The sequence below is a fragment of the Emydura macquarii genome, unplaced genomic scaffold, assembly GCF_026122565.2.
Source record: "Emydura macquarii macquarii isolate MOO-44397 ecotype Brisbane River unplaced genomic scaffold, CSIRO-AGI_Emac_v2 contig_1045, whole genome shotgun sequence".
Taxonomy (NCBI): domain Eukaryota; kingdom Metazoa; phylum Chordata; order Testudines; family Chelidae; genus Emydura; species Emydura macquarii.
Window position 1 is genome coordinate 14,113,830 of NW_027131182.1, and position 15,516 is coordinate 14,129,345.

General features: G+C 44.0%; 1 protein-coding gene across 1 annotated transcript in view; it reads right to left on the minus strand.

Annotated features, from left to right (window-relative positions):
- Positions 1-594: 594 nt before the first annotated feature.
- CPLANE1 (ciliogenesis and planar polarity effector complex subunit 1) overlaps positions 595-15,516 on the minus strand; it is a 168,169-nt gene continuing 153,247 nt past the window's right edge. Inside the window, exons 47-53 of the mRNA XM_067545544.1 lie at positions 10,327-10,388; positions 9,709-9,876; positions 6,430-6,563; positions 5,922-6,005; positions 4,665-4,808; positions 1,912-2,090; positions 595-1,341 (exon numbers count right to left, since the gene is read on the minus strand). Of these exons, the coding sequence (XP_067401645.1) occupies positions 1,201-1,341; positions 1,912-2,090; positions 4,665-4,808; positions 5,922-6,005; positions 6,430-6,563; positions 9,709-9,876; positions 10,327-10,388 (912 nt within the window). The 3' untranslated portion in view covers positions 595-1,200. The remainder of the gene's footprint in view (positions 1,342-1,911; positions 2,091-4,664; positions 4,809-5,921; positions 6,006-6,429; positions 6,564-9,708; positions 9,877-10,326; positions 10,389-15,516) is intronic.

Genomic DNA, 15,516 nt, shown 5'->3' on the forward strand with positions numbered 1-15,516 from the left:
ATAGCTTTAGATACATGTCTGCCAAAGAGTAAAAAGAACTTGAAAACTAAAATGTTTCACTGGGAAGGTACTGCCAATCAGTTTTACATTGTTTCATTGCTTAAAATTGATCAGTTCTAGGAAATAGCAGTGCTCTGAAAGAGGAAGGCGACACTCCAGAAAGACATGGATGGATGTAAAAAAGTAGCTGTATAAAATGCCTGAATTAATACTGAAAATATTTAACTAAAGGTAGCTGATGCTAAAAGTGAAAACTACCCAAATTTGCTGCTCTTTCCCAATATGTTAATTACCTCCTGCTGCCATCCTTTAACCAAATCTAATGAATACTCACGCTCTCTGCATGCTAACCACTTATTCTTCCATCATCTGGAGTCCTTAAATTGTAACTTTTCTAGATGTCTTTCTCAAAGCTATGCTGTAGTTCAGCTACATGCTGCTAAGATAGAAGCAGAAGTCAAATTAGATTATCACTAATGCTCCTTAAAATTTCTGAATAAGAAAGGAGTTGGAAGAAGATTACCCAGAACTTTAACCTAGGGTCACCACCTACAACTTACAATAGAAGGCACTAATATAAAAATGCAAAAGCAGTCAACAGACACAACCAAGCTTTTATTAAAACCAAATCAAAAGATCACACCTGTTAAATTACATAATATACTTAGTAGTTAATGCTAAAAAATATAACTGCATTGTTCTAAAAATATAAAATGAAACGTTTCATTTTGAGTTGATATTAAAGTAGTAGAAGTAGAAAACCTGGTCATTAAAACTGTTTAAATTATCTGTACGCATTTATTTTTAGAAATAAAGTCAATATTGCCACACAAGTTCCCTTACCCACTCAGTTAGTGTAATGTAATTCCATCAGTCTGCATATTCCAAGGACCTGTCCTGAGCACAAGAGAAGCTAGAGAGACACTGCACATTAACACCAAACTATACCGTCTTTAGCCAGGAAACTAAGGAACTTATTTCAAAGAAAATGAAACACTTTCCATGGCGCAAGAGCCATATTTCACTACTGAGTTTTAAGCATCACTTCAAACGAAGGGTTCTGCTTAAAATATAATGGTATGGTAAGGCTGGACATTTCCCTGAAAGCTAATTGTTTAGGAGAACTCACATTGATTATTAAGAATTAAATAATAGTATTAAACCACTCTGAAAGTGCACAAGGGTTGAAAAATCCTCACTTCACTTTTCTTCCACATTTGCTACCATTGCCTCCACAGCTTTCCAGTCCAATTTGCTGAGGATACTTCCTGTGCTTTCAGATACACGGTCAATGTCATTAGTGCTAAGAGGAGAGCAATGTTCTTCATGAGGCACATAGCCCTATAGGGGAAAAAGAGGGTGAACAATGAGCCAAGGTGCATAGGCCTCTAGAAATCCCTATACAGATCGCAAAAGTGCTCATCACATTAGTATCTAGAACTTGTCCTGATTTAAAAAATCATCTACTATGACTTACTATAAAATATCTTGAGAACAGACGATATACTTGTGGTGAAGGGAAACTAATTTTTCCTTTGCCCAAGCAACAAGGCTATTACACAACTGTGTCCCCAGTGGCTACTGGGCAGCAACTGAAATAAGCCCCCAACAGAAAAGAAATGAGTATGCATTTGAAAAATATAAGGTAGTTGTTAGTTTTCCCAATCCATGCTACACCAGTAAAGACATGGTATGAGCAACAGCTTTATAATGTGAACCTGAATCTCTGCTGAACTATTGCTGTAGTATTTACAATAAGAATCCTTAGCTACTACCTCCACCTCCTACACCCAGTCTTGGGATCTGAAATCTATTTCAATTGCAAAAGAGGTAACTAAAGGCATATGAAATACCAGTCCTTTGGGTACAAGATAGGCCCCAACTCATTCCTATTATAATTAGACTCCTTACCTCAAATAGGGAATCATAATTGTCATGAAGGAGCCTTTGGATATCATCAGGGACACTCCAAGGACTTAATGAATCTCGCTCAGTCTCATAATCAAGACCTGTTTCTTTTGTCTGAATTGCAGCTGCATAGGGTGCAGGTCTTCTCAGCTTTCCTGTGCTATTTGTTTGATAATCAGAGGCTGAATAGGGAAACACAAAGAAATCCATGCCATTGTTTATGAATTTGTGATAAAGTAAAATTCAGTATAATTGTAGTTGTTCTGGTTAAATACTTCTAGCCAAATACCCTGTAACCTTGTTGTCCTTAATATTAGCAGCACTCCCATACTCAAGAGTACAGGAGAAACTGCATGATCTTTCTTCTGTCCAATCATAGATCAGCAGGTTTTTCTTGCTGCCTTCAGCAATGTGGCTCTTATCTCAATCAGAGATGGGAGTCTGTGTCTTTTGGAGAACCAGCATGCAAGAACAAAATTCTGGATCAGGGAACGGAAGCTGTAACATAATCCTATTAAAAAACTCAAAGGATACCATAGCCTAAGATAGGGAATATGAGCTAATCAGCCTGCTACTAGCTTGCCAGAACATGACAAGAATCTCAAAAGATCCTCTGCTCCCACTCCTCAGATCAATGTTACAAATACTATTAAAAAGAGGACGTTTGAACAAAGAGTGGGGGGAAATCATGGCAAAGTCAAGGCTGCCAGTCTTATTAGTGTTACAGTCAGTGTTACAAATACAAAAGTTAAGTCAGTTACAAGTTGTTGTTACAGTTAGTGTCACAAATACTATTAAAAAGGGGATGTTTGAACAAAGAGTAGGGGAAGTCATGGCTGTGATGGACCTGGGACTGTGACAGGCCCTTGATGAGCCAGTGGTCTAGGGAAGGGTAAACCTGAACTCCCCAACATCTCAGGTAAGCAGCTACCACTGACATGCATTTTGTGAAAACCCTTGGGGCAGACGAGAGGCTGAAGGGTAGTGCCATAAATTGATAAAATCGAGATGTGGAAGTATGCATCTCAAGTCCAGGATGACATACCAGTCCCCTGGATCCAAGGAAGGGAGGACATAGGCTAGGGAGACTATGCGGAATTTCAGCCTCTTGAGATATTTGTTGAGGTGATGCAAGCTTAGGATAGTTCTGAGGCCTCCTTTTGCTTTGGGGATAAGGAAGTAACAGAACTAGAACCCTTTCCCCTTCATGTCTGGAGAAACCTCCTCTACAGCCCCCACATATAACAGGAATGAGGAATTGCTTGTGAGAGAGGTCCCTGAACAGGGATGTGCGTGAGGGGGAAGGAAGGATGTAGCCAACTGAAATGGTGCTGAGAACCCACCGATCTGATGTAATGTGGGCCCATGCTGGGAGGAAGGGCGATGGGTGGTTTAGGAACAAGGGAAGGGCTCGATCCTAGCATGGACTGAAATGCCGTCCTTGAGTCTCCCATCAAAATGCCTGGCGCTGGCTGTTTGGGTGGCGGAAGAGGCCTGGTTTTCAAAGAGACCAAAGTTTGTAAAATTTTTAGGAGCTTATGTTGTGACTCGGCTACTTGTTGGAGTGGGATCTCTAAATTGTCGGCCACTCTTCTGAGTAAGTCCTGAAACTGTCGAAAGTCATCAGCGGTGGTGGGCGGCAGAGGGATTATGGCCTCATCTGGGGAGAAAGACAAATTGTGAGGGGGTGATGTTGTTTCCCTCTGTATGCTCCCCTCTGATGGCTCAGGCTCAGTTGCTGTTGGGACGGATTTGGGTGTTGACTGAGATCTACGCCAATGAGAGGTGGATGGTGTGCTGCAGGAAGAAGAGAGGAAGACGTGTCCCATCTCGGCCATTGTACATGGTAAGGTGTGGGTGGAGCGAACCATGGGGGTCCGAACCACGGGTGTGATGGCATTTTGGAGTGTAGATGTCATTTGACAATCTCCCCCCAGCTGTCGTCTCCTAAGGGGCAGGATGTTGCCTGTTCCCTGTCATAGTCCTCATCACTTGAGAAAGATATGGGGGAGATGGGCTCGTTCTGAGAAAAATGCGCAGGAGATGTATCTGTGCCATACAGCGAAGATATAGGAGAGGATGTTAGAAATTCCTCCTCCTGCTCATGGTGTCTGCGCTTCTCTGTATGTTTCCTCGGCATCAGTGTAGAGTTGGTGCCAGTGTCAGTGCTGGGATCATCTTGATGCCAGCAGTCAGTTCAGTAGAGATCATTGGTGCAGTTGGTGCCAGGACATGTGATTTGGCAATTGCCGATGCCGAGATTCTGTCCAGCACCGGGATTTCTGACAGTGCCGATGTTGGGCCTATTTTCGATGTTTTGAGGACTATTTGAAACTGGGTGAGCCCGGCATGATGTCTGAATTGGTAAGGGAAAAACTAGCCTAAGGGTAAGAATAACATTTTTTTTTTAAACAGATGACTAGGGTAAACTGGGTTAAAACTCAAGGAAAACTGAATAAATGCCTACAAAACAACTAATTATAAGGATATCTTGGACAAGCTGTGAGGAACTGCTAGAAGGCTCTATCTTCAACCGCGGATGGTTGAGAAGGAATTGAGGGGGGCCAGGTTGCATGAGCAGAAAAGGGCACCAACGGTGTCGCAAGACCGCTATGGTGCATGTGCGACACAGACGAGCTCTGCTAGTAAAAATCTCTGATTGACGATGCAAGGACGTGCTGACACCTAAAGTGGAGCACCCACAGGGGCACAACTAGAAGAAGAACCCAAATTTCTGCCTCATTCCTTTTCCAAACCTTGTCTAGCTGAATTAGGTCTTCTTTTGCTCAAGCCCTGCCTCTGGCTTGCGTTGCCTTGCAACCATGTTCTCCTCTGGTTAAAATCTCTCAGCATTCCTTTGCGAGTGACTTGGGATGTTTGGTCTTGAGGCTGAATGGCAACTTGGAAAAGAAAAGATTTTTTTAAAACTAATGTCACACAATGAAGCAGTGAATGAAACCAAGCCCAAAAATTACTGCTCAAGACTCCTATGCTCCTTTTCCTACTCTAAACTTTTGGAATTCCAATCTATTTTAGAATCTGAATTTTGATTAACAATAGCTTTGTGAGAGCTGTGAGAGATGGTCAACTGATTAGCCTCTGTGGGAAGAGAAGGCATACTTAACAATGGAAATCAGATGTACCTGAGGCTTGCTCCAACTCATTTTAATCACGGTATATTAATAGGAGTGTATACCATTAGGCCACGTGTTAACGCAAACTGGGCTTTAACATGTAGGGCTAAAGTCTGGAAATTGGTACATAAGAAAAGAGACAGAACAATGGGTACCAAATGCACAGTGACAAGCAGAGCAGCAATACGGCATCTTTCTGAAATTCTGCCATTTTCTGCTCTACAAATCCACAAAAGATTGAGGGTTTTCTATCAGTAGTATCATATGACTGTTTCCACTCTCCTAACATTGTTATATTTATTATTTGTACTGCAGTGCCTCCTCGATGCCACGACTGAGGGAAACAGCGGTACAAGGTGAAGGGATTTGCTAAAGGTCACAATGCTAAGTTTGTGGTAAAGCTGGAAATAGAACCTAGTTCATAGCTAGTTCTCTCCCATGCTTCCTCCTGTATACCGCTTCATAAATGCATGAGCTTAACTATTTTCCTACTATGATTCATAAATTCTATCTCAGAGAAATGATGAGACAAACAATGAATTTCAGGCGCTTACTGCACTTCTCAGGTTGTTAAAGGGCATTCAGTCATTGGTAGAATGCATCAAAACATGTAAAAGTTCAAAATTTTTCAGTTTAAAAAAAAAGGGGACACTAATGAAAAACGTTTGCAATTCCCCACCCCCATTTTTCAACCAGCTCTAGTTTTGGGTACTGTGTTAAGTAAAAATACCACCTGAAATATGCAACAATTCAGAAATGCAATAATTTTGTCTTATTGTTTAAATAGTTACTTACATCAGAGTTTTTTAGGTCTTGTAAAACACAGCACTATCAAACTTTTAGTTAAAAAGTACCATCTCTTTGTTCTGCATAGCTTACCTTGTGTAGAGTTAATAGGATAACTTGTTGCATTTCTAATCCTCCCTTTGGATGTAGTCTTCTGTAATACCACAGTGGCAATTTCTAAAAAAACACATAGAAAACAATTTTACTGCAAGCAGTTTTAGCATTGTCTGTAATATATATGGATTCTCAAAAAGGGAGAAAGTCAAGAAAATGTCTACTTCCTGGGTTCCACATTACCCTTTATTATGGGCTCTGGACAGTTTGCACAATCAAGATTTTCATGAATACAGAAAGGAATGGTGAAGTAGTCAAATAACTGACATCCTATCTGAGAGGCTGAAGTCATCATAACAGTGACATTCCCATCCTCAAAGAACAATCCACATCTTGGGTCTAGAGTCTGCATTACAGCATAAGCTTGTTAGCTTCCATGTACAAATTGGGAGGGGAAGGGAAGCAGCCAAGATGAAATATCACATGCTGCAGGGAACTTAGACGAGGTCTTCAGCACACACCCACATTAAGAAATTTCAATTCTTACCCCCAGATTGAGCTAAACCATGAGGTGGAGTAAAAAGGGGTCTTGCTTCACCAGGCTTGATCTCGCCAGGTTTGGCAGTGGTTCTGCTCCTTTCAGTTCGACTTGTTGATAGACTGCGAATACCAGAATGATTTCTAAAACAAGAAGAAAAAATACCTATTTACCACTGCTACCAACATACCATTATATTACTACAGATGTATCGCAATAGAAAACAGATGACATGTTTGAAACAATAATATCTAGGGGTGGATATTTAATAATTTGTAACATTAAAATCAAATACTATTATTTTCTACAAGGCAATAGCAGCAAAGTACAGAACAAAAAAGAGTAACACTTTTGGTGATGTAAGTCACTTCTGTGGGGGTATTTCTTTCTAGAAAAGGACAAGCGATATAAATTCAGGAGTCTATGCTGAAAACCAATACATATGTAAGCAGGGTCTGCATGAACTCTCCCATGACATCTACAGATAAGATGGGGAAAAAGACTTCTGGAACTGTCCCCTTGTTTGAATAGACATCCCCATTTTGCCTAGGTGCACAGCATCATGGGCTGCTTTGCCCAAAAGATCACTTTTTTGCTGGTGTTGGATCACAAGTCACTTTGTTTATTGAGTGCAGGGGTAATAAAGTGTTGTTAACCTTGTTGTGTGAATCAAGGGCAGCAGAACATTGCTTGGCATACTCTGAGTGAGGGACTCACCCTCAACTGAACTGCACTCACTAGGCAGGGGACAGGCGGCCAAAGCCCAGTGGAGTTGAGAGAGGCTAGGGACAGATATTTGTACCTGGTGGTGTGGGTTCTGCCTAAGGGTCCTAGACATCATTTGACCCTCCCCTTCTCCACTGTGTAATGACAGAGCTGATTAAGACTCCATTGTGAGTCTTCTGATATGCATCAATAGAGCTGAAAACACTAATAACCAGTTCTAAGCATTACATCTCTGATGAGACAGCATCTCTGGTGACAAAGACTGCCTAGCCTGCACTAGCAGTGAGGCTTCTCCACTAACTGCTGAAATCACTGAAAGCTGTGCTAAGTGGTGGGACCTCAATACATCCTAGAGGGTGCAGCAGAGCAACAAGCAGCTGGTGGGGCAAACAAAGTGCTTTCTTCACCATCCCACCCCTGGCTGGGAGATGAATTCACGTGAATGCATTGCTGAACACTGGGTCTTCACTGACCAAGGACAACAACTGTGACTGGGGTGCGATAGAGAGAAGTGGGGGGCACATTAAATAAACATTTAATTGTTGGACTTTAGAACCTGATGCAAAAGACACTGCCCAACGTACTCTGGGGAGGATGTTTTAATCATGGTTATATGCTTGTGAATCCTGCTTACTGCATTTTCTCAAGTTAATGCTGAGATACTTTCCCCCTTTTTATGAAAAGTTCCTTTGTTATACTCAGACTCTGCGCTTGCGAGAGGGGAAGTAATGCCTCTTAGAGACGCCCAGGGAGTGGTGTGTAATTTTCCCAGGTTACTGGGTGGGTGCATCAGCTGCTTCTGTATTGTTGAAAAGGAGCCCCTAGATATTGAACCCAGCCGTTGTTGTAGCTCTCTCCACCTGGCAGAAGAGTTGCACATGCAACCTACAAGTAGGATCAGGTAAGATGTTTAGTTTTATTAGTCTAAGACTTTTTAAAACATGTTCTGGTGATTGTGACCAAATGTTACAGGGCTCATGAGCCACCATATTCTCAGCTGTTCTCGGTATCTCCTGGATGCAGCTAATTGGGGGTGGATTTGAAGGAGCTGGTTGCAGCTCTGATTCTGGGGCTGGCTTTATGCTATCTGGTTATGGCCCCTCGTAGGAAAATGTAAAGCAAATAAGGTGAAAGTCTAATTAATAATCCTGCTTTTGGCCTTGGTTTTGATTTAAATAGACTAGAATGCAAATGAAAAGGAATGTAAGTGAGAGCACAATGTCAAACTTGCCCCCAAACAGAGTAAAAGTTTTGCCTTTCTGTAATTTAAAAAAAAAAAAAAAAAAAGTAAATAAATATGAGCAAAAGTTGCTAATCAAGCAGCTGGGAGGAAGAAAAATGCTGACACTACAAACAGTGACCCTGATTGAATGTAACCCTACTTCTGCCTCCCTGCCACTCCCATGGGGTACAAAGAAGGCAGTGTTAAAGCCCCCAGACCACCCAAAACAGAATGTAACCATATACTGGTGGAGGTGGTATCAGGAAAGGGCCCTGCAAGCATAATTAACCCTACCAAGAAGGAGGAGGAGAAGAGAGGGCTACGTTGGCGTATGGAGCTATAGTTAGGGGCAGGAGGGGACTCTGTCAGCATATGGTATTTTGGCAGTGTACTGAAAAAGAGGGAGTTCTATGGGCGTATAGAACTATGATTGGGGGGGAAACCTCTATCGCATATAGAGAAATAAGCCCTACTGGTGGTAAAGGGCTTGGAGGTGCGGTTATGGTTTTAAGCTTGTTTGTGTAACTCCCAAAAAACCCATTGTGAAGTGCCTGCAAATTAAATTCTGGACTGTTGCTTTAGAATCATAGACAATTAGGGTTGGAAGGGACCTCAGGTGGTCATCTAGTCCAACCCCCTGCTCAAAGCAGGACCAACCCCAACTAAATCATCCCAGCCAGAGCTTTGTCAAGCCACACCTTAAAAGCCTCTAAGGAGGGAGATTCCACCAGCTCTCTAGTAACCCATTCCAGTGCTTCATCACCCTCCTAGTAAAAAAGATTTTCCTAATATCCAACCTAGACCTCCACCGCTGCAACTTGAGACCATTGTTTCTAGTTCTGTCATCTACTACCACTGAGAACAGCCTAGCTTCATCTTCCCTAGAACCCCCTTTCAGGTAGTTAAAGGCTGCTACCAAATCCCCCCTCGCTCTTCTCTTCTGCAGACTAAACAAGCTTAGTTCCCTCAGCCTCTCCTCATAAGTCATGAGCTTTCTGGTGAAGTCTGTTTGGGAACTGAGAGGGAATAAGGCGGGGGAGTTCTAACAGTTCCAAGGGGCAATCCATAAGCTGGGCCAACACAACAGGGGAATGGTGTAGGAACTAGCTATGCTAGCTGTATACTAGCTAGAGACTTCCACACACCAGGTGAAGCCTCAGCTAGAGAGATCCATCCCCTTTGCACTGCCTTTGCAATGTATACTTTTGCTACTGCCATGACATTTAAATCATTCAACCTTAACCCACATCACACAGGATTCGAGGTGGTCATCTCAACTAGCAAATCTCAAATGCAGTAGGGAGGCCTGTACAACTGTATGTTTGAATTGCAAATGTTACCTGCGCGCAGATGTGAGATGATGCTTTCTGAACTTTCGATGAGATCTCATTGTTTTGGACAATGGTCTAAGTTCACTGGCAGGAAGCTGAACTGTCTCAAATAACATCTCGTTCATTAGGGAAAGCGCCTGGGAGACTCTAAGATTATGATTTTCAGATAACAGGGCTCTAGAGAAAAAGGAGTAAGGTAAATGTTACACATTAGTTCATTATACAATCCAGTGAAAGTTATTTATTTTAACTAGAATTGTTTTATGGATTCCTCAGTCCACTTTTGGAACATTCTGAAAAACTTTCTGAAATCACTTAAGTGCAGTAGCACAAAGCTAACACGTTTGTTAGAACACCCAGATTCAAGAGAATGCATCAGAACATTATATTTAAAATAGTAAATAGGATACTAAAATATAGATCAGAAAAACTTAAATATTCAACTTTCTCCAAAAGACAATTTAGTGAGAATTAATGCATACATTATTGGTGATTTTTACATAAAAAATTATTAATATCTGAAACTCCAGAGTTAAGACAGGTATGATTAGCTAGGCATCAAGACTAGCAAAATAGTAAATTAAAAAGTACATAAGAACTCCCAGAATGACATTCCTAATAACTTACTTATTTTTTTCATCTTTCTTTTTCTGGTTTAATTTGATTTCCTTTGCGGTGAGACCAAATTGCTATAAAAGAAAATGCAAACAGGCATTTAACTTGCTATACATTTCAGCTCACCTCCCCAAAATCTTATTAGATCTTGTTTATTATAGCTACTCTTTTTGAGGTTAAATTGTGTCTTTGAGGCACTAACCAGAGTAAGGAGCAAAGTGGAATTATACTGGCCCAAATGGAGTTCAAGCAAAGATTATGTCTCCAGTCCTCCCAAATTCAGGAAACATACCCATCTCTCTAGAGACCAACTGTTTGTTCATATGGCACAAACTCTGCCAAGTCACCACTCCTGCCTATATAAACCACATGCTTTAAACTGCAGCATATTTTATTTTCAAAGAAAGGTAGTAACTGCCAATCCCAAGCATCAAATCTTCTGAGTCAAAACATCATGAAATTGTTAAAACAATCTTGAGATTCTCTTTAAAAAAATAATTTGGGGGAGGAGGGGTGCTCTTTGGTTTTTGAGCTGCTAGGGAATACATTTCCAACCTTTTGAGGTCCAGAAACTTTTTTTCTAAATGAAAGTAGGGATTTTCTCAATCATATGTCTCCAGGAGCAGAAGCTTTAAGAAAAGCACCAAATATTGTGATACAATAAAATCATAAGAGCTGGCATACTGGAAAAGGCAAGAAAACATGTGGGAGAGCATGGATTTGTCTGAATTATCTCTTTCAACACACAGATCAGGTCAAGTGAGCTAGAACTGCCAAGAACCAGTCAGAAAAAGAGTGTGATAGTTACCAGACACGATCATTCGGTGTTTCTGAAGGTAAACAGAAAGTCACTATTATGGGTAGGCAGTTCTCCATGTCTTACATAGTTGCAACCTAATAGCTGAGCCAATCATAGCGCAAGGGCAAGGGAGGTTATCAATACAGGAGTTTCTGACAGCTCTGTGGATCTGGCTGATCAGCACAAAACCAGAGGATATGTTTGCTGTTAGGCTAGCTCTCAACACTTGTAGCGCTTTTGCTATAGATTTCTTATCTATCAAGTTGAAAAGAGCTCTTCACCTATTAAGAACAGACTGAAATGCTGTTAGCTAGAAGCCATCACATTTTTGGTTGCTGACAAGAGAACAGTTTATAAAGTCAACGTAGATATGACTATTTAAACGTAGCTATGACTTTAAACTAACTCACACTTTGTTTTTAAAGAAACAAATTCCTTTTCCTATGTTACTAACAGCTCCTTAGATTATTAAAACTGAAAGGACTTTAACAATTTACTATTTATGATGTTTTTCTGCACTTCATTCAACTTGGACAAGGGCAGACTACTTAAATCTTACTTTCTAGTTCTCATGCAGCAGCACAATGCTGCAATGATTGAGTTATAAACTCTAGGAGAAACTATTTTAATTTTGAGTAAATTCTAGGTTTTGTTAAAAAATAAATGCTTTAAATATAAATCCTAAATCTCGGACCTAATCACATGAGTACCTCTAAAAGACATAATTTCTACCTTTTGTAAGAAAAAAATACACATTTGAATTGTTAACCTAAAAAATAAATCACTTAAGTATTACCACCATAATTTCTTAGAAGGTTGTGCTCATATTTTTAAATTGTTGTGGATTTAATGGTGTATATAATGTGCAGAAAACAGGTTGTGTAAGTTATAAAAAGCTTAATAAAAACTGATTTCATGGGCTTGATCTCTGGGTTATAAATACCCATTAGGTAACACAATGATCTTGTCCCCAACCTCTGGTTAACTCTTTCAGTGAAAAATAAATGTATTTCAAAGTGAAGGAAAATACATACATTTGTAAGTTCTCCATTGGTTTATAAGTATAAGGTGATATATACAATACAGGTACACCTATTTATTTTAAAGCTGTGATTCTGAGTCAACAAGTTAGAACTAAAGTGAAATACACTAACTGGGAAAACTAGAATGAGTAGCTGCATAACATCAAGGCTAAGTGACAGTATATGATGTGGCAGATGAGCTGGTGGGCCCTAAATCCTCCATCAGGAAACAAATTCTTCTTCTTCGACTGAGTGCTCTTGTCCATTTCATTATAGGTGAGTACACGCCACCGTGCATGGTTCCCGGAACCCTTTTTCCCCTTACCAGATCCCCTGGAGTCCCGAGCGCATGCCATGGTATATGAGGCACTGCCGGCTCTACGCCCCCTCAGTTCCTTCTTTCCGCCCCGATGGTTGCTGGAACTAGCCTTGCTCTCTGCAAGTACCATTCCCCTTCTTTGAACCCTTTGTTATTTGAAGTACTTTAGTTAGTTTTAAGTAGTTGCTAAGTAGTTGTTAAGTGTAGTTAGATAAGAAGTCCCTGAGGGACTTAGAGCGGACGGGCCATGCCCTGGTCTCCTGGATTTAAGCCATGTGCCTCCTCTGTGGGAAGGCCTTCCTGCTCAGCGACCCCCACGATTGATGCCTTAAGTGCTTGGGGGAAGAGCACAGGAAAGACAAGCGTAAGATATGCAGGGCTTTTAAACCGCGAACTCAGAAGGACCGAGAGTTCCGGTTAAAAGCCCTGCTCATGGAGTCAGCGCTCCGCCTGGCGTCCGAGCTGTCCCGCTCCACCTCAGCACCGAGTGTCTCCAGAGTGCACCGCTGGCACCGGGCTCGACTAGGCACCGAGCAACATCCCAGGTGTCAAAAAAGAAGAGACAGTGCACGGAGTGAGGACACTCCCCTGCACCATCGGTATGGGCAGGGTTGAGTGCGGAGGTCCATTGGCTACGACCCATCAAGTCTTCTCTGGTGCCTGCATCTCCAAGCAGTGAGCCTCCCACGACTCCTGGAAGTGGGAGAGTGCCCCTGCTGACGCCGTCGGCACTGGAGGCTTTTCAGGTGGCAAGAGCCTTGCTGGCCTTGCCTACGCCCCCCGCCCCCTCCACCGAGGGAGAAGGGTCTGGTTTCCTGGGGCAAGTCCGCGTTAGGCCCCCCCGAAGGGCGGTGGAGATCCCCGGTATGGGGAGGAAGATCTCTCGCCAGACAGCCACCGGGGGTAGAGCGAGGATGCTCCCCCAGCAGTTGCTCCAGGTTGGTGTCGTCGAGCCGGCCTGATTCGACTCGGGATGCGGAGTCTCCCTCTCGGCGCCGAGGTCGGTCCCCGGCACTGGAGACAGTGCAGGCCAAGAGGCGGCACCGGTCAAGGTCTGCCAGGCGGCACTCAGACAGCTCCTGCTCTGCATCCCCGGCACCGACGAGTTTGCCTGAACCGAGGCGACACAGAACCCAGTCACCGTCGGAGGACTCAGCACTAGGGGTTCGCCCGCACCAAGATGGTGCGGAACCCAATCGTCACAAGAACACCCCGCATCACGCAGTTCCTGACACGGAACCCGGTCGCTGGAGTCAGGCTCAGCACCATGGAGTTCAGAACAGTGCCGGTGTCTATCACCAAAGAGTAAATGGCACCGCAAGTCATTCATGCCAAGACGACGCTCCGGTACCTCAAGCTCTTTGGAGCGCACCTCTACTTGCTGGCACCGTTCGTGGCGACAGAGGGGGGGTCCTCATTGTCCTCCAGGTCAGAGGCGTTGAGAGGACGCTCCCCGGCACTGGACGGCACCCAGGACTGAGGCTGTGCATGGCACCGCAGGTCTAGTGGCTCGGGTCCCACAGGTGGGACAGTCGTCGGGACAGCCAACGCCCCCACAAGGTGCCACAGCCGGCGGTGCAGTCAGCCCTAGGTTGGCCCCAGGGTCAATGGCCGCAGCAATGGCCTTATTGCATCCCATGGGGCATCCAGATGGGACAGAGGCCACAATCCATCCTGTCAGCGGGGGTTCGGTCCATGTCTTCGGCTCAGGAGAAGGCCCATAGACACCACTCCTCGGACGAGGAGTCAGACCCCATGGAGGGACCCTCTACAGGTGCATCCCTTCGTCAGGTGAGGGAACACGTGCAGGACGTGCCTCGGCAGTCCTCTTCCTTCCTCACCGGATGAGACAGCTTCCTGGCACCATATGGCACCACTGGAGGATTTCAGGGCGCAACAGGAGCTGCTCAAGAGGGTGGCCTCTAACTTTGGGCTGGAGGTGAAGGAGTTAGAGGAGGCTAATGACACCCTCTTCAGTGTGCTGGCAGCAGCTGCCCTAGTGAGGGTGGCCTTACCAGTCCACGATAGGGTCCTCAAAACTGTAAAGGCTCTGTGGCAAGCCTCTTCCTCGGTCGCCTCTACATCAAAGGTGGCCCAGAAAAAGTATTATGTCCTGGCTGAAGGGTTCGAGTATTTGTTCATTAACCTGGCCCCGGGAACCCTGGTGATAGATGCAGCCAACCAGCAGGACAGGCAAGGTTACCCAGATTCCACTCTCAAGAACAAAGACAGCAAAAAACTGGATTTGTTTGGGAGAAAAGATAATTTAATGGCAGCCCTGCAGTTCAGGATCACCAACCATCAGGCCCTCCTGGGGAGATACAATTCTAACTTGTGGGACTCCCTCAGGCGGTTTGCTGAGGCCCTGCCCCAGGACCAGTCTGCAGACTTCACCACCATTCTGGATGAAGGAATCACGGTGGCTAAGGCAGCGCTCCAAACATCCAGTGACACTGCTGACTTGGCGGGTAGGGCCATAGCCTCTGCCATTGCCATGAGAAGGTGCTCATGGATGCAATCCTCGGACCTGTCCCATGAGGTGCAGCAATCAATTCAGGACCTTCCTGTCGATGGGTCGTCCCTATTCTCCAATCAGACCGATGCAAAGCTGCACGGTCTGAAGGATTCTAGGGCCACGCTTCACTCCCAGGGCCTGTACACGCCCCAGGCTTCCAGGCGGCAGGCATGGCCCCATGCACAACAGCAGCTAAGGCGTCCATCTAGGCCCTTTCAACCCTATAGAAATGGGGACAGGAATAGGGGGTTCAGAAGTAGAAATCAACCCCCCAGCTCATCCTCAGCCCCCCAACAGTGGCCCCCCAGGGGGTCGGACAACAGTTAAATAGTTTACACCTACCCCACCCAATAATCCTCTCCCTACGTCCCTCTTCAGGGACCCCTCTCACTTCAGGTGTCTATGCTCTCCAGTCACAGGCATTTCTCTGTCTTATGGTGGCTGGCTCCCACTACCAGTTCACAACCCTGCTCTTTGGCCTAGCTGCTGGTGGTGGATTTCCCAGGCAATGATAAGAGATGTTCTGTTCGAGGAACTGGTCAAGTCA